Raw genomic sequence first — 27,381 nt, 5'->3', positions numbered from 1 at the left:
ATGATATTTCACGAGATAATAGAGTCGTAGCAGATGCTCGTAATATATTACGAATGGTCTTTCATTTCGAAAACCTATTTCGTTCTAACTGCTTTCTGGGACACGCTTTCCAAGGGTTTTCACGACCCGTTTAAAATCTTCGCGTTTTTTTCTTTCTCCTTTTCACAACATCAAGCATCGGTTCGATCAACCGATCCAAAGAGCTCGACAATAAATGATCTATGCATATCTCCGGTTACTGGATTGAGACCGTCACCTTCCGGGGAGTTTGAAACTTTGTTGACCTGATTGTTGTTCCGAATTCCGTGGCTAGCCGGGCGTTGAGGCGCAAGAGGATAAAACTTTTTAACAGATTCATTCGGTGAACTTATATTTCTAAGGTAAATATCATCAGAGAATCAAGCGTAAAGACTCCACGGTACATGGAAGTTCTTTTAAACAAAAGGCATTCGTTTAAAAAATTCAAACGATAACAAGCGTCGCCTCTCGGCAACATTTTAATTGAATTTTAATTTTAAATGTGTAAGCCAAGTTTGCAAGAGGGGAGACTTTTCCACCGAAAGGTGAACTTCGGCTTGTCACCATGCATAGTCAAACACCTCGACTCAACGTGATTCGCAATTTACAGTTTATGATTTACAAAGTAAAACGTTTTTATAGTCACGCCGCTTAGTGCATCCGAAGCCAGATTCTCTCGGACGTAAAAGACGCGGAGTTTGGTTACCAAAATCCCTGAGGAACGTTCCAGATTACGGCGATAATATTGTTTTATCGTCTAATAAACACCTTTCCTAAAATTATGATAATCAATTTTTAGATCGTACACGTAGATATCCCATCCGGAATAAAAATTTCGTACGCTCTTTTCAAGCAGCGATACTCTTTATCGGTCTACTTTGGAATTCAGAAGTCCTGCAGATGTTCTACAACGCGGACTAGCGAGAGAATAAACATAATTTAAATAAAACTTCTCCGCTTGCAGCTCCGCATTGTTAAGCTTGTTTCGTAAGTTTTTAGAATGCAGATGCTGACGTCGGTTTGTTGGTACTCTTTTATGCCTCCGTTCTTATGGTTGTTTTTTTCTTTTTCTTCTCTTTTCCCCCTAACGAAGAAGCGTCTTCTCTTTTTCACATCCCTCCACAATTTCCCTTCCATTTTCCTCCCCGGTACCGTGTAATTAAATTGAAAACATACCACCCCACGTTCTTTCCAGTCGAGTACATACTATGCATGTACAATATACATGTATGTGCGAGCATATGAAGCAGTTTCAACTAGCAGTACGCACTTCGCAAGAGCTTCCTGTGGTACGAGACATCGATAGAGATACTATCATCGGTTACATCGTCTATAGTGTTTCGATAGTAGCGAAAATTATTTCTTTCTTTACCGACATTTCCGACTGTGAAATACTCACACGATGCGCGAAATTTTTATATCATTACCACCGTTCAATGTTCTGAAAAAGTATTCAAATACGTGACGTCAAGATTTTCCCAGAAAAATATGTAAGGAAACAGCATAGTGTACCAATTAGGGATGAATAGTTGGCATCAAAGTATGAATCAGGACAAATAAGAAGATCAAAAAAAAAAGTTCGAAAAATTACCAGCATTATGTTATTCGCGGTAGTTGGATTAAGATTTTGTCTCATTTCTGTTTACCATTATTGATGCAAATAACATTTCTCTTTTACCAACTTTCGATTCATTCTCCGACTGTGGGTTCTATTTATCTTTAATGTAGATGCTCGCATTTTTCGCGATTAAGTAAAATGCTTGCGGATCTCGCACGAGGTGAAATTACCCTCTCGAGTATACCCTACATCGTATTTCTAAAAACGTGTGAGCACGATGATGACTCCGTGTAATGTACGGTTATCCGCATAGTCTAGGTTCGTTCCAGTGCTTGTCCGTTTTCTTCCAGCTTTCGTTCCCTTTCTTATTTCCAATCTAATTTAAAGTTACAGTATTAAAGAATGAGCTCGCGTTTCCCGCTTCATGCAGCCGAGTTTCCTTGTTTCCGCTTCCGCGTGCAGCGTTTCTTGTTTGCTGCCTTCGCCGTACCTCGCGGAATACCCGCCACCCGTACACACGGCAAAGAAAGAAGCTGGTGAGACGAATGGACGCGAAACCTTCGTACTTGTACTTACACTCGCCGCTCTTGCTCAACGCGAAGCGAGGGTCTCCTTCTTCTTTTTCTACGTTTCGAAACTGCGCCCCGACGATATTTTTCCCTCCCTATTTCCTAACTGAGTAAGAAACGCGAACTCCTCTCGACTTCCGGTTACTCTGATCCCAGCCAATGCCAACGTGAAGATCGAACAGGAACGACTCTTACAGGTTCGCCCATGGAAACCGTTTCGCAAATAACTTACGGTTTGCCAAAATTTGCAAATTTTCCGAAAATCTTCCGGAAGATTGTTGATCTGTGAATAATTAAATTGTTTCCTGCACAGATTTCTGATTGTCTTGGGGAAATGTTTAATCAAGCTGACAATGATTCGTGTGCTTACTAATTGAATTAGTTTGTGACGATGGTTTGGGGCTGAAAGTTATTAACGAAATTTCAACATCGTACGTATGCGCCGGGGTCAAACAATCTGTGCCAACCTGTGTGCCAGCAGACTTTTCAAAGATATTAATTATTCAGCGCACAAACGGTAAACTCGGAGCTTGAGGGTAACTAAAAAAAAAAAAAGAAATAAGAAAAAATTAATAAATAATCCCAAGCATCTTATTTGGCGTATAAGAAGTGTACAGATTATTTTCTCTTTTTCTTTTTCCTGGTCGAAACTTTTCAACAAAATGCAAAAACTTAGCCGAGTTCCTGACTTCCAATATCGCGTGCGGGTGAAATTAAAATTTCGCTGCGTTATCGGGCGCGCTTATCCCACGTGACTTCACTTTCGGGAATTCTTTTTTTTTCATACTTCAAGCCCCCTGAGCCAGCTCTGAGAAAAAAAAGTCGCGAGATGATTCTCTTAGGATCTCTGGATCAAACGACGGCCCCTCGGCATCCACCGCAACCCTTTTCCCCATTCTCTTGTATCTGGCTTAGGGTTCGTATTACATACAGTAGTTCCGTAAGGGTTCATTCCCTCGAAATATTCCCCGAGCTCGTGAGCTCCCCGCGACTGCGTGGGTGTATATAAATATACATGTGTGCCGGTAAGTACGACATTGGGCCCGCATCAGGGCTCGGCAGACTAGAAACGCCATCCGGATTATCTTCACTGATTTAATTTATTACCGGAATATCACCAGCTGATATACTTTACCTTGAGTTATGCCGCTTAAGTTCGCAAAGGAGCGCGCACGCCTTCTGTAAGATGAAGTAATTCAGCCTCTGATCCTCGCTGCAAGCTCAATTAGCGGTCGACTTATGGCTCTAACGTTCATCTAATCAGTCAGTATTGACGGTTAAGGCACGCGCTGAAATTCCTGTCGTTTACGTGAATATACGATTGTCTCTCAATCTCGCCATTTATTTTGTTCTCCGATACAATGCCTGGTTAACAAACTCGCAAAGAAATCAGACACCCGAGATATACCAGATCGATTTTTTTCAATCTGCGATACGTTACGTTGTAGTAAATCAAAAAATGTTACGTACATGTTTTTTTTTTACGTACCAATTTTACCGTTTAAGCGGTAAAAATCACTCTTACAGTTCAACCATAAAAAAAGATCCATCTGTTGAGAGTAACCAATTCTCAATTGGTTTCACCACACAATTTTACGTTACCATCGAGGAATCGTAAAATATCGGTTTTTCATTTCGTACATTTTCAAACACTAAAAAATGGCGAATGTGGCTCATTAATTTGATTCCTCACCCTACAATTCATTCAAAAATTATATCATTTGCTGAAACCTTGTCAGCCTTTCAATTTTCACGAAAACTGTACACGAATCACGCAACCTAATCAGCTCACTTTTTAGTTTCCAAATTGAATATCTCTTTATACTGTTCGATGTCCCAGTATTTTGTATATACAGTTTAAAATCCCCATGGAACTATTACCATTTAATATATAGTCTACCGAAAGAGTAGTTTCTTCCATTAATCCGATGTTGAAATCAGAATTCCGATACTTTTTCATTGCATTATTTGGTCAGTAATTCAATGATCATTTTTAATTTGTTTTGCTCTCGACGAATTCGCGACGAAGTCACCCAAACCAGTAACTTGTCAACTTTGCAGAGAAAATGAAAAAGTTATTTCGTCAGCGCGAGTAGTTCCTCTTCAACGAAGTCCGCGATACCGTATTTCAGCCAGTTTGTTTAATTTTCAAAGTTGAAGAGTGACGTAAGTAAAAGCTGTTGTCAGCCGAGTCATTTCTACCTCTCTAACAGAATATTACAATTTTTCTCCGTGACCATCAGGCACATTTAGCCACGGCTTCAACTCGTAACCCACTTCAGGACTCACCGACTTTTCTCGCGACCCCTTCCGTTTCTTGCCATGTGTACAACTCTGCGGGGCTGAATTATTTCGAAGCAATCGGGGATCGACAGGGGTAAAGAATTTAATTACCCAACGGGATTTTACGGTGCACCGAAGCTCGAATTCCCTCTCTCTATATTAAACCGCGATCCCACGAAGCGCATCCCTTCTGGGATACCGACTACAGAAAAGAACCTAGAATTCTTGAACGGATGCTGGTGGATACCGGCGCCGGCGCATCGCGCTTGCCAATGTTAACTAACGGGTGCTAATTAGGTGTAATCAAGTATGCAACGTGTGTTCCCGCCGTTAAATTACTGCTACAAAACGACCGGGGGTTGGTCCGAAAGCGCGGTCTGAATGGAGACGCGTTTTCCACTCGGTGGTATGCGAGTTATACGAGCTTAAAGAGCTCGTTATACATCTGGTCCGTTTTATTCCAGCGTCGCGAGTGGAAGTTGATCGCTCTTATTTTCGCTCTAAACGATTCCCAGCGAGCGTTTCGTCGATGGTTTTTGCGTCAATCGTACAAACGTTACGATACGGGACAGGTTTGTTTAATCGCTTCACTACACCGAAGTGTTTTGCTTTAATCTCTTTCGCTGCAGCAGGAAATTGTGTAAGCTTCGTTTCATAACGAATTGCCACTTCGCCAGGCGCATCGGTTTCAACGGCAGTAAAAATAACAGTTGCGTTTATGGCCCCGGTGCAATAACGTTATGGTAATTCGAATGAAAAATACCGCTGTATCATTCAGTGAAGACACAGCAGGCACTGCATACTTAAACGCCTGCCCGCTTCTCCGGTAATTGGTAAACAGTTTATACGCGCAGCTCCTCAAAGACTCGAGTAAGTATAACGTGGCAGGGAATTCAGGTGGAATATCGTCCAAGTTTACACGGAGCCTACGAAACTTTCCAGACGGCAAAGGAAAATGAGCCAATCCGTAGGAATCTCAATCCCTGCCCCGGGAATGGATTGAGTGAATTTTGCCATTTTTTATTCGTTGCAAATTTTTACGTTCACATATTTTTTCAGAGCAAATGTACTAATAACTTGATCAAAGTCGATATATTTCAGTACTTCAGACTTGATATTAAGCAGTACCAACGGCGCTAGGGGATCCGACAACGAATTCCAAAAATTAATAAAGGTAGTTCGAAATAGATTGGTTTGCTAAACAAAACTCATAACGCATCAGTGATATTTTTCAAAAAAACATTTCCGTTGTAATTATTTCTTCATACCAACAGACCGATTTAACTCGCTTATGAGTTTCAACAATCCTTGTCAGGGGGTTTTTTTTTTTGTTGTTTAAAAATGAAAAAATTCATCGTAATCACTGGCATGATTTTTGTCTTTCGAAATTCCCACATCTGAAAAATGCAACACAGTTTACCGAAATATATTAGACATTGAAAAGATGAATCAGATCATAGCAGGGCGAACTCTATGATGCCTCTAAATCCACCCCTGATTGAGAGGCTGCGCCAATGCATTTTTTATTCATTGTAATTTTAGTTTTCAGTCAGTCGTACCCTACAACTTGTAACTGTCCCCAATTTTATAATAAACTAAGTATTTCTGTTTAGAAAAAAATCCGCTAATGTTCGTACGATCATATTTCTGTACGTGCGTCGTAACTCACCTACTCCCAGGTGGCATACTTGTCGAAGTGTCGTTAACCATTTGGTTAATTGGGGCCGACATTATGTCGACAGACATAGAATTTATCCAATTAAAAGTTAGCAGAAAATCGGCAAGACGGTGACTGTTGTCGATAAGCCAAAAGTCAAAACCGGGCCTGTCGTTATACGTCGACGAACGTCTTCTACAAATCTCGAGATCGAGGCAACGTCAAAATCAAAATTGGACATCCTATAGATCTCGCCGTTGCGATTATAACGAGAAAAAAATAAATGTGATAATTTTCGAAATTTCAAAGTTTCACTTGACCGTTTTTATATGGCTACAAGTCAATTCACAGTCGACTTGTACACTATTAATTGTCAATTGATAATTAGTGGCAATTTCTAGATCACTTTTTATTGTAGCTGACATTTAGTCGACTACTGGCTTTAAATATGACGTTTCTTACAGTCTCCAGTTAGATGACTTCATTTCTGGCCGACAATAAGTCAGATACACTCGGCTAGTAAGATGTTGCAACATGCGTTGATCGCATCGTGAGATGTCCTTTAAGTTATTTCAAGCGGAAGACGAGGATCTCTGATTATAACGTCCCGTGTGACGAATTGGTAACAGGAAAAACGTAGCGAAGTCGAGAAATTCGTTCAGAACGAAACGCTAACAATAGCTTCGACATAGTAAAAGAAGCATTTAAGAACAATCAATGAAGAGAGAACGTATAGTTAACTTACTCCCTGCGGGCAAGATGAAATGTCAGTTCCAGTAATAATTTATGTTATGTGCGGATTGGACTATACAAAGAGCCAGAACCAAGCAGGGAAACACACGTTTCGTTACGATGAGCGGATATATTTAACCGAAGAAAGAACCGAACTCTTTTTTTTTTGTCGTTAATAAATTACATAAATTCGCATGTCGATAACATTTACAACGTATTACCTGAGCCTTGATTGTCGCATCATTATTCTCAATTATCACAGGTCAAACTTCCGCTTTATTGAACTTTCCAAGTACCACAGCCTAGCGCAATTGCATAGCGACGTAACTGGAAGAATACCACGTAGGTGCAAGTATTTTTAACACGCGTATCGTTATTCCAGACTATTATGTATTCATGGAATTACCACAATGCTATGGTAGTCATTTCTCATCGTTCTCTACTGCATATTCCAATTTCATGAACATGAACTCGATTGGAAACAATACGATGTGGCAGCCACGTATGGAAAAAAATATTTCAACCCTCCATATCAGTGGCGTCAATTTTATTCAATTTTGTTCAAACTTAATTATTTTTAAAAGAATGTAAATTCGAAAAATTGTTGATTTCGAAAAATCAACGACGGAGCCAGGAATCGAACCTTAATTATTTTTACTTGGTTTTATAAAGAATTGAATTGCTGAGTCACAAAATTTGAAATCTTGTTAGGCAGCTCTATTATTCACCTCTACTAGTGTTTGTTATTAAAGTCAAGTTCTTCTGTCACATTCGATTGCTAAACACTGAAGTCACGTGAAGTATAATTGTGATATTGATTTACTTGATCAAGGATGCTCAAAGCTGGTGGTAGCATTGCGAAACAGCATGCGACGGTGTGTCGTTATTGTGAATTGAATTATCATAGTGAACTGATTTAATTTTTAGCATACCTTGCATTACTTGAATTACCTCTAATATTCCTAAATTTGACACGCATTATTGTTCAAACCTGTGCATGTACAATAATCATGAAAATTATTTGGTCAGCCGTCAAGTATTGAGTTCGCTATGTGATAAACCAATTGCATTTAGATAGCTCGAATGTTGGCTTGACAATGTATCTCATGCGTAATGATCAAGTATTGGACTTTTCCTAATTTAAGACAAGGCCAAGTGTCTATGAATTTTCCCGGCTGATTATTACACTATTAAAAATGTAGTCGACCCTGAAATGAATAGCGTTGCAAATTTCGTTTCTATTTCCATTCATTCAATGAGGAACAGAATAAACAATACTGTATTGTACACTGCTAAGTAGATTTATAATTCCCGTGAATTCATGTGCGACAATTCATTAATCTTGGTAGGGGAAACCGGTGATATAAAAAGAGGGCTGTCTACTGTTGGAACACCATTGCTTCGAGGCTTCTGGGACGGTCTCGACGGAAGTACTATTTACTCTACAGAAGCGCAGCAATATGCCTAACAAAAGTGGAAGCAACGGTTGCAGCAAGGGATTACCGTTTCCAAAACCGGGTGACGAGGTAGTGATTTCTGGGATTGCCGGGAGATTCCCGGAGTCACATAACGTAGCGCATTTCCGAGAGAACCTTTTCAATAAGGTAGACCTTATTACCGATGACGATCGTCGTTGGAAATTGGGTAAAGCATTATTCATATCTGTTTATGTAAGAAGATATAATGTAGTTCGGTACGAACAATTTCGAAGTATTTAATAGAGTTCATCACATTTAATCCATTTTCAAACCTTTTTTTAGTATTCCATTCGAGTCCCTGCGATTGAATTTACTCTTATTTGCAGAAAATTCAGATATTCCTAAGAGAACTGGAAAGGTAAACGATATTGACAGGTTCGACGCACAATTTTTCGGCATAAACTTCAAGGAAGCTCACACGATGGATCCTATGGCTAGAATGCTGTTGGAACACACTTACGAAGCTATCATTGACGCTGGAGTCAATCCAGTGCAACTTCGTGGAACTAGGACTGGTGTCTTTGTAGGAACTTGTTGTAGCGAATCTGAAAATGATTGGATGTATACAACATTGCAGGTCAGAATAATAGAAACTTGTAGTATACTTGATAGAATTACCTATAACTTCACCGAAAGACTTACGCGGGTTAAGATAGACAAATTTGCACTCTCTCGTTATCGATGCGTATTCATGAAACTTTGAAAGTGATCTCGAGAAACCATCAAAAACAAATTCATCGACCGATTCACGCGCATGAACCCCTATACGGCTAAACTTGTTCCATTAAAACTGCTGTAATGTATTTCGGTGTAATCTTGTTCATAGCATTCCCGTATTGCATAACTTGTTTCCTTGACTTATCACTTGTGCTTTAGACATCAACTCTCATTGATGTTGTTGCAAGTATATTCGAGGTGAATCTGTTTCTATTATGGGTTATTGCAATGCCAGGAATGCAAGTGATCGATTCACCAATGTTCGATAGTTTATCACCCGTCTCTATCGGTTATTGAGAGTGCGACTAATTAAACTATTAATAGTTGCCTCTTTTACTTATACCAACCGATCGAACCAGCGAGTTGTAAGGTTACCTTCAGCCTTCAATTGTTCGTGTCCTTTCTTCTCTGAATATATAGAAAAAAAACCATTGGCGTTCGATTGAACGCTGTATTAACTATGGCTTATGTAATAATAACACAGCTCTACGAAATAAATACTTTTTTATGTTGCTCTGATTTTTTCTGTGAATCCTGGTGTTTGAGAACGTAAAACTTACGAATATAATTATGATTATATTAGATTGGCTCTGGTTTTCATGTTATTGTAGTATTGTATTCGAGATGACTCAATGTTTAAAGGCGAATTTCTCTTGAACGGTTAAAGTTCTATATCAGTAGTTTTTTATAGAGCGTGAAATTTCCTATAAAAATCTGTTGATACAGATAGTTTATTAGATGTACGTTTAGATGGTTTATACGTCAGACGTTTATGAGATACATTTTTTCCTAAACTTTTTTACCTGTTATTTAAATGAAAAATGGAAAAAAATCAATATTAAAAGCTCGTATTTGGCTGAGATATTCTATTTAAGATACTCTACCGAAAGTTTGATGCGTGTTTGAGAGAAATTTTTTTATTTTTTTTTTTTTCGGAACACCCCAATACCCCCCCTTTCGAAGAAACTTGTCGTACCCTCTTTTTCATGGCGAGAACAACAAAGTATTATATTTCTCATATTTTTTATACTTCTGTCCGAATAAAGTAAGCATAACTGAGGTTATTGATAGTATTTTTTTGATAAACTTTAGATATTAAAAAAAAGAAATCGAATTTTTCACCTAAACATTGCTTTTTTGAGTCATATATGAAAATGCCGATAAAATAAATACCTAGAGCCAATTTCGAAAAACTACGCTTACTCCTAAGGTCGTTGACATCGAATCTTTCTAAGACGACTCAAATATCAAGAGCAACAAAACCACTGTTGGCCAGTGTAAGCAATGCGCACCGAAAAAAAACTTCAATAATTGCACAGGTGAACGGATGGAGTGCAGTCGGCTGCTGCAAGGCTATGATGGCTAGCCGAATCTCTCAATGGTTGGGATGTACAGGACCCAGCTACTCTATGGATACAGCGTGTAGTTCCAGTTTGTTCGCAATGGATCATGCGTACAAGGCAATTAGGACCGGTGAATGTGAAGCAGCCATCGTTGCAGGGTGCAACCTATGTCTCCATCCATACGTGTCAAGCCAATTCTTTCAGCTCGGTATGAAAAGTTGTCTCAAAAAATTAAAACGAATAAGTAGTTTGTTCACAAATGTAAACCAGTGTCATCTTACGATATTGAAATGAGAAATTCATTCAAAGATGAAGAGATTCGACAAGCCCAATTGACTCTGATTTTGCGAGCACAGGAATTCTCTAGGCCTGAACGTTGAATTTAACACCAATATCGTTCGTCGTTTCTCAACGAATGTTGTATTACAAAATTTCATGTCAAATTCCTTGACTGAATATGTGTGGCGACATCAACGATAGTAGACTTACGATGAGAATATCGTCTCTCCGGAGTACGGACACGATTCGACCTGTTGAAGTGTTTTCTTGAGCTGAGAAATGTAGCCCTTGATGTCTAAATCAATCTTATGGGGCTTTAGTCCATTTGTCCAATGCATTTCAAATTGTAGCCGTCTTCAACAACTTATCGATACTTCACTATTTTTCCGACATTCGATTTTGAAAGTTGCCCTTACCAGTTTCAGTCATTCAAATGGCATCGGTTGCCCAAAATAATACACATCTACAAGTTAAACACTATAATCATCGTACGTCATCTGAATGAATATCTGTTACAGAATTTTCAATTCTCATGTGCTCATGTCAACAAGTCACACACACAAATCTTAAATGTGCCTCACGCGACGAATTTCAAATATATATAGAACTTTCAAAATGTGAATATAAACTTTTTCAAAACGATTAATTCATTTTGTGGAGAAAGTGTTGATTCTTCGTGATTATTTACGGCTTCTTGACCGCTGAACTTCATGACTCACTATAATGTCTTACAGGCATCGGCTAGATTTGCAGCAGCTTGGTGGTCTTTAATACTTAAAAAGAATTAAAAATTAGTTGAGGCAAATAAGTAGATGTTGCGTGACTGATCTGTAAGAAAAAACTGTGAATACATTACTTGAACACTTAGATGAGTGAAATGCGGTAGGAAGGAATGCAGTGCAAGGGGTTTTTTCCGTTAAAATATATTTTCAAGATTGTTACGCGTCGTGATTACATCGTTTCGCGTGTAGATGTATATTATTTTTGGCTACCGGTTATATTTATTGTTAGATGACTAATACTAGTAAGTGCAACTCCAAGAAGGAAATGTTGGAAGAATAGTGAAAAAACGCCAACACGGTTAGAATTTCGAATCCACAGATAGAAAAAGGACCCATGAGATAGAATTAGACGTCTGGGCTGCATGTCTTAGCTCAAGAAAATATTTCTAGAAGTTTGAACTATTACCGTGCTCCGCAGAAGTATGACACTTTCTTTGTTTGTACACCTCGATGAATCTTTCTTCACTGTGAACAGCTCCGGAGGTTCGATAAATTAAAACCTGATAATCATTGCCCAAGTACACGTCGATCGAAAATTCACATTTTATCGACACTTCCATTGTGAATATCCAATATTCGCATCTTCCCAGTGATAAAATCTCAATTTATGTAATTCCAATTTCACTCTATCAGGTATACTTTCTCCCGACGGACGCTGCAAGTCATTTGACAATGAAGCGAATGGCTACGCCCGCAGCGAAGCTATATCTGTTATCTATCTCCAGAAATCGAAGGATGCAAAACGTATTTATGCGCATGTCGTGTACACCAAAACCAATTGTGATGGTTTCAAAGAAGAGGGCATCACGTTCCCGTCGAGCAAGATGCAACGCACATTACTTGAACAATTTTATGACGCGTGCGGAGTCCCACCGTCGAGTTTGGCTTTCGTAGAAGCACACGGGACCGGAACCCCAGTTGGTGACCCTGTGGAACTCGATGCTATCGACAAAGTATTTTGCCCTGGTCGAACTACTCCACTACGAATTGGTACAATCAAGTCAAATATTGGACATACCGAACCAGCAAGTGGTCTTTGTTCTGTGGCCAAGGTATGTCCCACATAGCACAAAACTTAAAGTCATTAAATACACGTTCAAAAGATTACCATTAACCATTGACCCATATTTTTACCTCGAAAAGATATCTTCAGATCCAAAAAATATTTTCATGTTCCGAGGATGTCATTCGTGACTTTCAGGCATGAAAAAACGATAGACTCAAAAAAGTACGATATCATTTCGACGACTTTCAGTTTTATGTCATACGGGGTGGTGTCCATGGTCGCTTATAATAGTGAAATTTATATCATATAACTCTGCTCTTTACGGGGCCCTTCAAACATCACGTCACGCTGTTTGGGCCATTTCACCATTTTACCCCCCCCCCCCCCCCCCCCCACAACGTAATGTGCATAACTTTATTCTCGCGCCTACCCACCCTTCTTAATACATTTCGAAATTTGTTAATAATATGACGGATAATTGATAAAAAAGTGTTATATACGTAACACTTGTTACATCACAGGGAATGAATCTTGAACGTACGAATTAAATCAGCTAAATATTATGCCCATCACGAGGGAAATCTGACATATACGTTTCTTTTCCCGCAGCATTCCTTCAGTCAGAACATTTCTTCGTGCGAAAATTTCTGCGTCCGGACTCTTTTCGTCAAGGGCACGTTTTCGTCTGGGTGTTTTTTCGTTTAGTGTCAACTGGTACAAACGTGAAAGTTTATTGCGTCACGCCGACGCCGCGACGCCGATCAGAATAAGTTCGGCTTCAAGTGATCTGTAGCACTCCATAGACTATAATATTTTGGGCCACGTGGATGTAGTGTGTTTTGAAAAAAACATCACGAGATGCATAAGTGACCGATCGAAATAACGTGCCAGATGAAACAAGCAGCTTTAGGCTGGCCTTACGCCAGCCCTTGAACCTCCCGTTTTCACACTGCAGGTTCCAAGTGACAGAAATAAATTTATATAAAAAAAAAATAAAAATAAGAAAAAACAAAGTTTACAGCAAAAAAATATGATATCCACTTCTTATTTCGATCTACAAAATCAGATACTTGATTCACGATTTAAAAGTCCTCAGGTATCGAATTACATGAAAATATGACGATTTCTCTCATTTCGAACCACTATAATGGATCCACCATCGCAGATTTCGGGAGTCCGGCCTTGGATTCGTTATCGGTGACCCAAAAAGCTCTACGTACTAATTTCTACTAGAATCGAAATATTTCTTTCTACCCTAGCTCTTTGCTTCGGCACTTTGGATTTCGCAACTCTGATCTCAGATTCGTAATCAGCCACCCAATAAACCATCCAGTGCTAACTTTAATCCGAATCCAGATGTCTTTGGTTGGTTTCAGCATATTGAATACGTCAAATTCAAATTGTTCAGATACAACTTTAGATTCATTATCAGCGACCTAAAAAACCTCACGCTACCAATTATCATTCGAATACATTCATCCATTTTCAAGATATCATTATTTTTATATTACCTTCTGGAATTTTCTCATTTAACTAATTCAAAAGGCACTGAATCGATCAAAGCCAAAATTTAATCAGTTCTTAGTATGAAAAATCTGCATCGATTAAGATCAAAATCACTGAAATCCGGTAACTTGTTCATGAGATATCGTCGGGAAAAAAAATTGGTCACACACACACACACACATGCAGCCATACGTATATTCATACACAGTATACACGTACACGCGCGTCTATCCGAAAATTGTCGGGGGTGATTTTCCTGATCTTGAAACGTTGAGATCTAATGAAAACTCAACACTCTTCATTTTCGGGGTGATTACAACAACTTCCTTTTTTCTCTGAAAACAGAGAAACGGTAAGTTAAAAATGTCCATACAATAAAATGCTTAAGACGAAGAAGTGTTTGAGACAAGGAAGGGTTCATACAAAGAAATGGAAGACGAAAAAGTCGGGTACGAATAAGTGACGTACGATGAAATGTCCGGTAACCGAATGGCCGACAATCTTGCAGCATCTCTAAAAATGCTGAAGAGTTTTCCCTCACGATTCGTCCTTTTTATTTAGTTTCACACCTTTAAACATAAAACAGCATTATGATTGAGCATACTAACCGTTAAAATATTTTAATCACAGGTTGTGATTGCGATGGAGAGTGGATACATTCCGCCAAATATAAATTATAATCGTCCACGTGAAGGAATCGAGGCTTTGGAAACTGGTCGCATTCAAGTTGTCACTGAACCAACGCCGTGGGAAGGCGGTTACGTTGGCATAAACTCTTTCGGCTTTGGGGGTGGTAACGCACACGTGCTTCTAAAGTCGAATACGAAAGAGAAGATCAGAAATGGCTCACCTGACGACGATATGCCCAGACTTGTTGTCATATCCGGGCGAACAGTGGAAGCTGTGAATACTTTGTTGGACGACGTACGTGTTATATTTTTGCACCGATCGCATTTTATTAGCTCATGTACATGTACCAGCATACTCAATGATACTGATTCATGCAGTTAAACTTCACGTACTAGACTTTCATATTTGTGACTCAATTGAGACTCCTCTGACGAAAGTCGGAAATGGGGGGGATCTCACGGGAGCGGCGAAAAATTGAATAGGCTCAATTTAAATTTTTTCAAATTTTTTCGAAATCCCATTGTTATCCAAGATGGACAATTGAAATATTCTGCATAACATAGAAATTGATGTGAAAAATACTTTCATCGTAAAAATTACATACATCGTCTTCATTTCCGACCAGCATCCCCATAGTAGAAAACACTACGTAACGCACTCTTAACGCTTCTCATAATCGAGGATAATCAATTTTCTCGCAATCAGTAAGTTGTATCACGCCATTAAATGTGAGAAAATCTAATGATAACAGCTCGAGAGTAGACCAGTAGATGTGGAATACGTCGGTCTCTTTCATAATATACACGCTAGAGAAATTCCCGGCCATCCATACCGTGGATACACGATATTTCCTCCCCGGGGCGTATTGCGGAAGAACGTGAGAGATGTGCAATATTATTCGGGTGGAAAACTGTCGACAACGCTGATTTTTAATGGATTTGGATCTCAGTGGATCAAAATCGGTGAGTTTTAAATGCTAAACCTTGGACTAATCCGTGGATAATAAGTATGGCTTTGGCCTAGCCTTATAGAGTGACTCACTACCCAAGCTGCCGAGTAGCATAGCGCTATTTAAGAATTCAGGTATCCTTGGATAGAAAATACAGAGTACGGTATGAAATTGATACAAAAACAAAAGAAATAAGATTAAAATTTGTTATTTTATACTAGTATAGTGTATACGTTACAAAGTGGTTTTCTGTGTCTGCTATCGAAATCTACATATCAGTAAAATTAGCGAGTTGCATTCACAGAATTGATTGCCTTAGCACCAATGCATGTATCAACGTTAGTTTTTATTATCACAATGCAGAATAAGTACGCGGACTAATTTAACTTTGCCCGTTGAACAGGTCAAAGCCTGTTGCAAATCCCGGTATTTGCGAAGGCTCTACAAAAGTGCAACATTGTTCTGAAATCTTACGGTGTGGACATTCTTGATATTTTCATCAACGAAGATCCGAAAACTGTCAACAACATTACAAACTCGCTTGTTGGTAACGTTGCAATACAGGTAGAGTGTTTCACGGTAACCTTAAATGTTATAAAATTAGAAATGACATCGATGTTTTAGTCGAATAATACTGTTTTAATGGAGTCGATAAAATAATGCAGATCTAATGAATCATGGTAATAAATACACATATTTATTCATTTGCAGATTGGCTTAGTTGATGTATTGTCATCCTTAGGGATTGCGCCGGATTACGTTATTGGGTATTCAGATGGAATGTTGGGCTGTGCGTACGCCGATGGTTGTTTGACTGCAGAACAGGCAGTTCTGGTGGCACAGTTCAAAGAAAATGTACTCGCAAAAGGAGGAGAATGGCTCGAATCTTCAGCAAACGATGTTTGTAATCATGAAGATTTGACGCTTCTGCTGAAGCCGAATTCTGAAGTCATTAACGACGTTGTTACGGAGAATTCTTCAATTGACAAGCAAGCGAAATCTCGGAAAAATTTGACAACGAAGGTAAATCATAAGTAACAAGACGATTCAAAGAAGCCCTGAATCGGAATTTGAACATCACATTCTCTCTAAAGATATTACGGCAATAGGTATAACAATTATCGGGAATACAATTATGTTTATAGGATAGCGATGAACTTGCTAGGAATGAGACCTACACCAGCATCATCAATCACAGTGAAAATACCGTAGCAGCAAATCCGAAACCACTAGCTTACTTGCGACAAGTCATTCCGGATCCAAAACCGCGTAGCCATAAGTGGATACAAAAGAGCGAGCGTGAGAACAGTTTGGATCAGCTTTTTTCGGCTGAATATTGCATAAAGAATTTACTTAACCCAGTTGCATTCGAAACTGCATCGTACCTAATACCGAAAAATGCGATAACTTTTACAATGGCACCTGATAATCGGCTACCAATGAACGGAGCCGATATTACTTTGACCAAAGATGGAATTGAAAACTACCTGGAATTCTTACTTGTCGCCATTGGAAAAATGTACGAAGTTGGTTTGACTCCACAGTTGAGCAAGTTATACCCCGACGTTCAATATCCAGTCAGCCGTGGGACTACGATGATTTCTCCGTTGATACGTTGGGACCATACCGATGACTGGTACGTCTTGGATTATCGTAACATTGAGAAACTTACAGCTGGAGAGAGAGTCGTTCGTATAGATGTCACTGACGATGAGTTTGACGCGATGCCAGGGCATGTAATTGATGGAAGAAACTTGGTACCTGCAACTTGTTACTTGATAATTCTATGGCGAACTTTGGCAAGGATACAACGCCAAGAACATTATGACTCTTCGGTGGTATTTGAAAACGTGAAATTTCACCGGGCTACTGCTATTCCAAAAAAAGGCAATCTTGAGCTTCAACTTTCGATTCACAAGGGTGAGAATCACTGATGGTTCGCATTAATATTTCATGCTAACATAGTACGACGAATCTTTGGAACACGAACTTATACGTAATAACCTAAATGAATCTTCGTCTTAGGCTCAGGTAGGTTTGAAATCGTCGATGGTGATACTTCTGTCGTGACGGGTTTTGTTCGTACCGTTTCAAACGCAGCTCAAGAATGCATCAGGCGCGAGTTGCTACCCGGGAAAAACGAAGATCTCGTCTTGAGAAGTAAAGATATCTACAAAGAGTTGCGTCTTCGGGGATATCAGTATGCCGGATTGTTTCGTGGCTTAAAAGGGGCATCGCTCGGAGGGACCAAAGGTCTTATAGCATGGGACTCAAATTGGATAACCTTCATCGATAACATGCTACAAACAAAAATTCTTGGAATTGACACTCGAGGCTTATTCGTTCCCACGGGTATTCGGAAGCTGGTCATTGACACAAAGTTGCATTTTGATCAGCGACGATCAATGCCCGATGGCGAAAAAGGTAAGGATGATAATCCTCGTTAAGAATATCTCACGTTCAACGTAAGCGGAAGAAAATAAATCAGTATTTGAACTCAGTGTTTCCAATTTTTTTATATTTTTTTTCAAACATTCTGTAGAATCAATGAATCCCTCTGGTGATTTCGTCTTTTCTTTCTTTGACTGTCGATACAAGTCTTACAAGTTATACGAATTTGGAACTTACGAATTACGTGCAAAAATTGGAAACGAGCCTTTTTTCAAATGATAGTATCTTCGGTCGCCTGTATCCTACAGATTTGATTGAATAATAGTTTTAAAACTTCTGAGAGATACTTCTCAAATGTGCTTATGAAATTTTCCGATATTGAAAAATTCGAATTGTTATAAACAACTATATTATTTATTTAGTGTGTAAAAGGTGTGTTTCATTCAACGACTTAAGTTCCAAAAATTTATTTTCATGAACATCTCTCACCTCAATTTCAATAAAATAATTTCACAAAACGCCCTCGTTTAGTATTCTCTTATTCTGAGAGCTCTACGATTATATGCATTTTCTTTGTGTTACAGTTTTTTGAGAATTGCCAGTCACAAAATACAGAACATTCGTACAAGAGTGATGTAAAAATGGGTCGATCGGTTTTTCCTCCAAGAACTCAATTTAAAAGATATTAGTTTACTCAAATCAAGATATTGGCTCGCTGCAGATATTTTTTCATGTTAGTAACGTATCGGTATTTGATTCAATCGATCACGGTAACTTGTTTGTGACAACTCTGAAATAGAGTCCCAATATATGTCGAAAAAAATCGGCAACAGTACTAAAGCATAATATGACAATCACAAAATATGAAAAAATGGAATTCGATGACGTGCAAAGGAGGTTGGATTAAGCGGGAGTCCGTCTTTATGATCTGACGTATTGTTGACGCCATCGAATCCATTGAACGTCTCCAAAAGTTCTAATCGATTGGGTATTCGTATTATCATTGCAGTCTACCCGGTAGAGGTTTACGAAGGTATGGACGTTATCGTCGCGGGAGGAGTAGAAATACGTGGCCTGAAGGCTAGAGCCATTTCCCGAAGAAAACCGAATGGAGAACCGGTTCTTGAGAAATACAAGTTTGTCGCGCATCGCGATAAAGCTGACACCGAACTACAAGTGGTGACCAGCATTGCTACGCAGATAGCGCTTGAGAATCATTCCACTCTAAAAATAAAAACCATAGAGATATTCGGCGAAGCGGGAAATTTGTTATCTGAAACTTTAATATCTCCACTTATCCAGAACGTTTTGAATAACTTGCCATTATTACAAGCGGATGTAAATATCATTGACCCACTTGAAAAAATTGCGGTTGATACAATACCCGCAGGTATTACAATCTCGGAACTGAAAAAATTGTCCACCGAATCAGATGCCCTTCTAGTTGTTACCCATGGACTGCTTTGCAATAAGAATATCACAGTGTTGAAAGAGGTCCAAGCGGTTATGAAACAGACAGGTTTCATACTTGCCAGAGAGCCACTGGATGCGAATATTGATAGTCTTCGAAGTGACTTGAGTGAAAACTTTGATGTCATTCTTGAGAGATCTACGTCAACAGAATTACTACTTCTTCTACGTAGCAAACAACAACTGTCTCCACTGACTACCGTGGTAAGAGTCAACAACGATGAATTCACATGGATCGAGAGTCTGCAAGCTGCTTTGAAGGAGGAGAAAGATAAAGTTGTTCATAACGGAAATCGAGTACTTCTTGTAAGTGAAGGAGATTACGAAAGTGGACTCATAGGATTGGTTAACTGCCTGCGGAGAGAACCAGGCGGTAAAGTTGTACAAGGACTGTTGATTCAAGATTCAAAAGCTCCAAAGTTCTCTTTGGAAAACCCGTTATACGCCGAACAGTTGGAATTGGGTTTGGCGTTGAATGTTCTGCGTCCCGGAAGAGTGTGGGGGTCCTATCGGTTTTTACCACTGAAACCGTTGGCTCCCGAACCAGTCTACCATACTAGACTGAGTCAGGGTACACGTGGTGATTTAAGCTCTGTTCAATGGTTCGAAGGTATGATTCAGCCCAAGGACCAGAACAAGGACATCATCCAAGTGCATTATTCCTCGATAAACTTCCGAGATATTATGCTACTCACTGGAAAACTAGCACCGGAGGTTATCACTAAAAAAAGACTGGTACAAGGTCACGCGTATGGGTTCGAATTCTCCGGAAGAGATGTAAATGGTCGCGCCGTTATGGGGATGATTGAGGCCGGAGCTTTTACGAATCTATGTTTTGGTGAGAAATATCTTACTTGGCCGATACCGGAGTGCTGGACTCTAGAAGATGCAGCTACGATTCCAGTTGTTTATGGAACAGCATACTTGGCGCTCACGTGGACCGGTAAAATGAAAAAAGGATACAAAGTTTTGATTCATGCTGGAAGCGGAGGCGTAGGGCAGGCAGCTATAACTTTAGCACTTCACGAAGGCTGTGAAGTTTTTACAACGGTTGGCACACCACAGAAACGAGAATTCATTAAAAAACAATTTCCACAAATCGATGACGATCATATCGGAAATTCTCGAGATACGAGTTTCGAGCAACTGATTCTTCGGAAAACGCATGGACAAGGAGTGGACATCGTACTAAATTCTTTGGCAGAGGAAAAGTTACAGGCATCGGTTCGTTGTTTAGCAACTGGTGGACGATTTCTGGAGATCGGGAAATTCGATCTCGCCGCTGACAATCCTCTGGGCATGGAAGTCTTTTTGAAGGGCATCAGTTTTCATGCAATCATGTTGGATAATTTATTTATTGGCTCTCCGGAAGTGAGAAAAGTACTATGGAAAATGCTGGCCGAAGGTATACAGAGTGGTGCTGTCAAACCACTCGTTCGGACTGTATTTCCAATGGACCAGGCTGAAGCGGCTTCCAGATACATGGCAGGCGGGAAGCACATTGGAAAGGTTTGATATTTTTGTCGTATCATATTACATCAGTGCTTAAATCAACGTAAGAGGTGATCGATTTCGGCCTACAATAACCCATGGCCTTTCAAAAACAACATGATATTACGACGACGTACATGTACCGTAGTATTTCCTTTTGGGGTGCCGAAAAACGTTCTTCAACTTCCGACTACCACGAGTGTTAATTGTGTTCTTGCGTTACATGCAAAATCCCACAAGCGTAAGCTGCAAGTATTTTGAATTTTTTCATGAGTATTAGAGCCGTTCTAATCATGGATATAGGGATGTAGGGATATAGGATCGTTTGCTCTTGTTCGCGTCACTATAAAATTCAAATTCGATGACTCGATGATGTATTTACGTATGGCAATGCTTCAATCGAATTTTTCAAACATTGTCATCAAGAAGTAAGTACAATAACTTCTTCCGAATCGATACAAGGAAATGAATTGCTTCGGCTTATCTTTTGAAACAAAACTTATCGCGTTTCGATTTCTTTATTCTTCGTTCACACTGATTCCAACCCTCCTGCTATTTCATAAAAAATTGAAAGTACCGTATTGCAAACTCTTGATTGTTCTTTGACAATGACATTTAAAGGGTTAACTCCTTCAATCAAACAAGCATCGCAGGAAATCTTTTGAGTGTTTGGTGCCGCCAAAGGCAAATAAGTCTGTAGATCGGCATAAAATTACTAGCTATCTAAAATCATGTGAGATATCATTCCAGAATATGGAACTAAGTCTGAGCACGTGTGAATCTTCGGTGTTATCACAATACTCAACATGAATTTAGTAGCTATGTGATGCATGTATCAATCCGATTTCTTTTACTTTAGAAGTGAAATTAAAAAATCGTAATTATTCTTGAAACACTTTGTTCTTGTGACCAATAGAGAAGTATTTTGAAGTTGATCGGGATATAATTATAGATTAAATTGAATCTTCGCGCTCGCCTACGACTCATAATGCAAACTTACGTTAGGCGTAAAAAGACCTATTTTGACTTCTTGATGCACAACAGACTATTGCAATCTCAGCCCAAAAAAAAAATCAATTTGTCGATTGCTTTTATATTCCGCATTTTGATTTCTCTATAGGTTAACTATTCAACCTGCTCTTTTAGGTTATTATCAAAATTCGTGACGAAGATGCAGGATGTCAGTGTCTTATGCCTTTCGCATTACCCCGTTATTACTGTTCAGAGGATGGCAGTTATCTCATTCTTGGTGGCCTGGGCGGTTTTGGTCTTGAGCTGGCCGATTGGCTCGTACTTCGCGGAGCGAAAAAATTGGTTCTCACATCCCGTAAAGGAGTCATTTCTGGATATCAACGTTTGAAAATTAATATTTGGCAAAGTTACGGAGTGAAGGTCATCGTCACAGTAGGAAAAGATGCCTGGACGCGAGAGGGATGCGAGGCTATTCTAAGAGAAGCAGCGTCACTTGGACCAGTTCACGCAATTTTCAACTTGGCTGTTGTACTAAAGGATGCCCTCTTCGAAAACCAAACTGAGGAATCATTCGTAGAGTCTTTCAAGGTCAAGGCCTGGACGACGAAGCAGATGGATAAATTATCGAGAACGCTGTGCCCGCAACTCAGGCAATTCGTGGTATTTTCATCGGTATCTTGTGGCAGAGGTAATGTGGGACAAACTAACTACGGAATGGCCAATTCCATCATGGAAAGAATATGCGAAAATCGAGTAGCAGAAAAGTTGCCTGGCTTAGCCATACAATGGGGAGTCATAGGCGATGTCGGACTTGTTGCTGAAATGCAGGAAGATAACAAAGAAATTGTTATCGGTGGTACTCTGCAGCAAAAAATACTCTCTTGTCTGCAAGAACTCGATGCTTTTCTGAATCAAGACTCTCCAGTAGTGTCGAGTATGGTAGTTGCTGAGAAAAGGTCCCGTGGCGCCAGAACGAATATTGTCGAGACAGTCGTGGCTTTAATGGGTATGACATTTATTTATCCTATTTTTGATAGGCTGATAAAGATTCGGTTATTGAAATCCAATTATGCGGAGAAATTTGTGATCCAAATTTATTCACAGGACTCAAAGACCTCAAAACGATTAGTCTGCAAACACCGTTGTCAGAACTTGGAATGGATTCAATGACGGCAATTGAAATCAAACAGACGTTGGAACGTGAATTTGAAGTATTTCTGACAGCAGCGGACATTCGTAGTCTTAATTTTGCAAAGTTGCAAGAAATGTCAGCAAAACAGACGAAAGAAAGTGAAAATGAGAAAGAGCTGGAGCTTAATAGTGATGAAAACTTGACGGGCATGAAACTGCTTCTAAGAGTTCTGGGCACTAATTATCAATTGGACAGAAATGTTTGTGTCCCTTTATCGACACAGGCAAAGAATGGAAGACCAGAAATATTGATAATACCTGGAATCGAAGGAACACACTCTATATTCCAGCCTTTGATCGGTAAATTGAAATCACAAACAACATGTTTGCAGCTTGGGATAGCTTCTTCGAAGTTCAGTTCAATTGAGAACTTGGTTGACTATCTGATCCCAGTAAGTGGTTTTTGTTCCACCAATGTTCAGTGCAGTGTATTCGAAGAGGTTCCACCGTCTACTAATAATCTTTCAAAACTTGCAGCATGTCGAAGCCAGGTACGAAGGATGTCGCGACTTTGCGATCGCTGGGTATTCCTTTGGATCTATGGTCGCGATTGAGCTTGCAAGACGCTTGGAGTCCAAAGGTTTTAGCGGTCGACTAGTGTTGATAGATGGTTCACCTGATTACATAAAGGCTCTGTGCAGCGAACACATCATCGTTGACGACGACGCGCAGATGCAATCTCTGTTATTACTGGGATTCATGGATGCGGTTGACCCATCGAAGAGGACAGAGGTAACGGCTTGACCCATAAATATTGCACAGGAATTCATCATTTTCAACTGCAGAGTTGTCGTTCGATGTTGTATGACAATTGTAATGATGACGAATACCTTATATTGTGATTTCGAGAGTTTCGTCTTTCTTCTGTTCTATCATTAAAAATAATTTCGTCAAATTATGTATTTCGAGACAATTGTATTTTTCTGTTTGAAGCTGGCCGTGGAGTTAAAAAAGTGTTCCACCTGGGAGGAGAAGTTGGCAGTCTTCACCAACAATGTACCTGCGGATATAAATTTGAATTTCACTATAGAAGACCAACAAGCCTTTTGTTCATCATTTTACAATCGAATCAAAGCTGTCCTGAGTTATAACTTTCCTGTAACGTCACGCCTCAACACACCGATAACCTTAATCAAACCAACGATTCAAGCCCTACGCACAATGTCAGAAGACTACGGTCTGGGATTGGTGAGAGTCAATTTAATAATCGCAATGTCGCACGAGTGTGAATCTTGACAACTGTAACAATATGTGGGCTACCATACACGATCTCTAATATATTTCAACACGCTATTGGAATAATGGCATAAGAACGTTTATAAATCTGACCAATATCGTATTTGCAGATCACTCGCAAGAAGGTAGAAATATGCTACGCGAAAGGTAACCATGTCTCGATGTTGGACGATGACATTTGTGCAGCAGCCATCGATGGAAAATTTCTCGAAGATATCGAAATATGCAAGTCAAATGGAACATTACCCTAGAATTGAGAACCCTGGACACGCATATACATTCTCCTACAAGGAGAGAACCAGTGTCGCATCCTCGATTACTGTTGCCCCTAAATACTGAATAAATGGATTGACATATACTTTGTTGTTATCTGTACTTTTGAAAAAACTCACTTGTCGGACCACCGCATGTAGGAACAAACCTTTCGAAGCGAATCGGGAGAAATTAACCTGTATTACCGTCGCTTGTAGAAATGAACTTGTAGAACTGTTCACTTGTAGGATGACCCATGTAGGACCGATACTTTCTCGTTTCTACAAACAGTGCGATTGCGTATGGGTGGGGGTCGAAGTCCCGAAAGACCAAATAGTCGACTGATTGAAAACCCAAAACTTTCGAGGTACGAATTTGAAAGTAACGAATGATCAGTATACCGAAATTGAGATTTTCGATAAATCAGCCAGTAGAATAACTGTTTTTGCCTAAAGTTCATTCAACCGAATGCTCTTTTATCCGAAAAAGTATTTCCAGAACAGTCTGCATTTCGAATGAACAAAGCACGGAATGTGAAGATATAGAAAAATAATAATTCCGAAATTGTAAATTGAGACCGGCTAATACTTGGAACACCCAAAGAACTAAAATAATTATCTGTCACAACTCAAAGTTGAAAAGGTGTAAAATTCTGATCCAAAAAATAGTTTACCGAAATATATTAGATATTGAAAAGATGAATCAGATCATAGCAGGGCGAACTCTATGATGCCTTTAAATCCACCCCTGATTGAGAGGCTGCGCCAATGCATTTTTTATTCATTATAATTTTACTTTTCAGTCAGTCGCACCCTACAACTTGTAACTGTCCCCAATTTTATAACAAACTAAGTATTTCTGTTCAGAAAAAAATCCGCTAATGTTCGTACGATCATATTTCAGTACGTGCGTCGTAACTCACCTACTTCCAGGTGGCATACTTGTCGAAGTGTCGTTAACCATTTGGTTAATTGGGGCCGACATTATGTCGACAGACATAGAATTTATCCAATTAAAAGTTAGCAGAAAATCGGCAAGACGGTGACTGTTGTCGATAAGCCAAAAGTCGAAACCGGGCCTGTCGTTATACGTCGACGAACGTCCTCTACAAATCTCGAGATCGAGGCAACGTCAAAACCAAAATTGGACATCCTATAGATCTCGCCGTTGCGATTATAATGAGAAAAAAATAAATGTGATAATTTTCGAAATTTCAAAGTTTCACTTGACCGTTTTTATATGGCTACAAGTCAATTTACAGTCGAGTTGTACACTATTAATTGTCAATTGATAATTAGTGGCAATTTCTAGATCGCTCTCTATTATAGCTGACATTTAGTCGACTACTGGCTTTAAATATGACGTTTCTTACAGTCTCCAGTTAGATGACTTCATTTCTGGCCGACAATAAGTCAAATACACTCGGCTAGTAAGATGTTGCAACATGCGTTGATCGCATCGTGAGATGTCCTTTAAATTAATTCAAGCGGAAGACGAGGATCTCTGATTATAACGTCCCGTGTGATGAATTGGCAACAGGAAAAACATAGCGAAGTCGAGAAATTCGTTCAGAACGAAACGCTAACAATAGCTTCGACATAGTAAAATGAGTATTTAAGAACAATCAACGAAGAGAGAACGTATAGTTAACTTACACCCTGCGGGCAAGATGAAATGTCAGTACCACTAATAATTTATGTTATGTGCGAATTGGACTATACAAAGAGCCAGAACCAAGCAGGGAAACACACGTTTCGTTACGATGAGCGGATATATTTAACCGAAGAAAGAACCGAGCTCTTTTTTTTTTGTCGCTAATAAATTACATAAATTCGCATGTCGATAACATTTACAACGTATTACCTGAGCCTTAATTGTCGCATCATTATTCTCAATTATCACAGGTCAAACTTCCGGTTTATTGAACTTTCCAATTACCACAGCCTAGCGCAATTGCATAGCGACGTAACTGGAAGAATACCACGTAGGTGCAAGTATTTTTAACACGCGTATCGTTATTCCAGACTATTATGTATTCATGGAATTACCACAATGCTATGGTAGTCATTTCTCATCGTTCTCTACTGCACATTCCAATTTCATGAACATAAACTCGATTGGAAACAATACGATGTGGCAGCCACGTATGGAAAAAAATATTTCAACCCTTCATATCAGTGGCGTCAATTTTATTCAATTTTGTTCAAACTTAATTATTTTTAAAAGAATGTAAATTCGAAAAATTGGTGATTTCGAAAAATTAACGACGGAGCCAGGAATCGAACCTTAATTATTTTTACTTGGTTTTCTAAAGAATTGAATTGCTGAGTCACAAAATTTGAAATCTTGTTAGGCAGCTCTATTATTCACCTCTACTAGTGTTTGTTATTAAAGTCAAGTTCTTCTGTCACATTCGATTGCTAAACACTGAAGTCACGTGAAGTATAATTGTGATATTGATTTACTTGATCAAGGATGCTCAAAGCTGGTGGTAGCATTGCGAAACAGCATGCGACGGTGTGTCGTTATTGTGAATTGAATTATCATAGTGAACTGATTTAATTTTTAGCATACCTTGCATTACTTGAATTACCTCTAATATTCCTAAATTTGACACGCATTATTGTTCAAACCTGTGCATGTACAATAATCATGAAAATTATTTGGTCGGCCGTCAAGTAATGAGTTCGCTATGTGATAAACCAATTGCATTTAGATAGCTCGAATGTTGGCTTGACAATGTATCTCATGCGTAATGATCAAGTATTGGACTGTTCCTAATTTAAGACAAGGCCAAGTGTCTATGAATTTTCCCGGCTAATTATTACACCATTAAAAATGTAGTCGACCCTGCAATGAATAGCGTTGCAA

The 27,381-nt window shown here is 39.2% G+C and overlaps 3 protein-coding genes across 5 annotated transcripts in view; 2 read left to right on the top strand and 1 right to left on the bottom strand.

The window, feature by feature from the left end:
• Positions 1–27,381, bottom strand: part of LOC124300174 (TWiK family of potassium channels protein 18-like) — a 274,675-nt gene that overhangs the window by 98,462 nt on the left and 148,832 nt on the right. The gene's annotated exons all lie outside the window — the stretch shown is intronic.
• LOC124299618 (fatty acid synthase-like) lies at positions 8,275–9,309 on the top strand. The gene is made up of 3 exons (XM_046752884.1): positions 8,275–8,461; positions 8,622–8,941; positions 9,172–9,309. The coding sequence occupies exons 1-3, from the start codon at positions 8,278–8,280 to the stop codon at positions 9,307–9,309; spliced, it is 642 nt and encodes a 213-aa protein (XP_046608840.1). The 5' UTR covers positions 8,275–8,277.
• LOC124299617 (fatty acid synthase-like) lies at positions 11,646–24,509 on the top strand. The gene is made up of 14 exons (XM_046752882.1): positions 11,646–11,658; positions 12,050–12,468; positions 14,559–14,852; positions 15,310–15,520; positions 15,911–16,071; positions 16,219–16,530; positions 16,653–17,427; positions 17,533–17,931; positions 18,908–20,877; positions 22,006–22,837; positions 22,936–23,414; positions 23,500–23,754; positions 23,956–24,210; positions 24,369–24,509. The coding sequence occupies exons 1-14, from the start codon at positions 11,646–11,648 to the stop codon at positions 24,507–24,509; spliced, it is 6,516 nt and encodes a 2,171-aa protein (XP_046608838.1).

This window comes from Neodiprion virginianus, chromosome 3, assembly GCF_021901495.1.
Source record: "Neodiprion virginianus isolate iyNeoVirg1 chromosome 3, iyNeoVirg1.1, whole genome shotgun sequence".
Lineage (NCBI taxonomy): Eukaryota > Metazoa > Arthropoda > Insecta > Hymenoptera > Diprionidae > Neodiprion > Neodiprion virginianus.
Note: the sequence above shows the minus strand (reverse complement) of the source record. Positions and strands in the feature narration are given on the sequence as shown.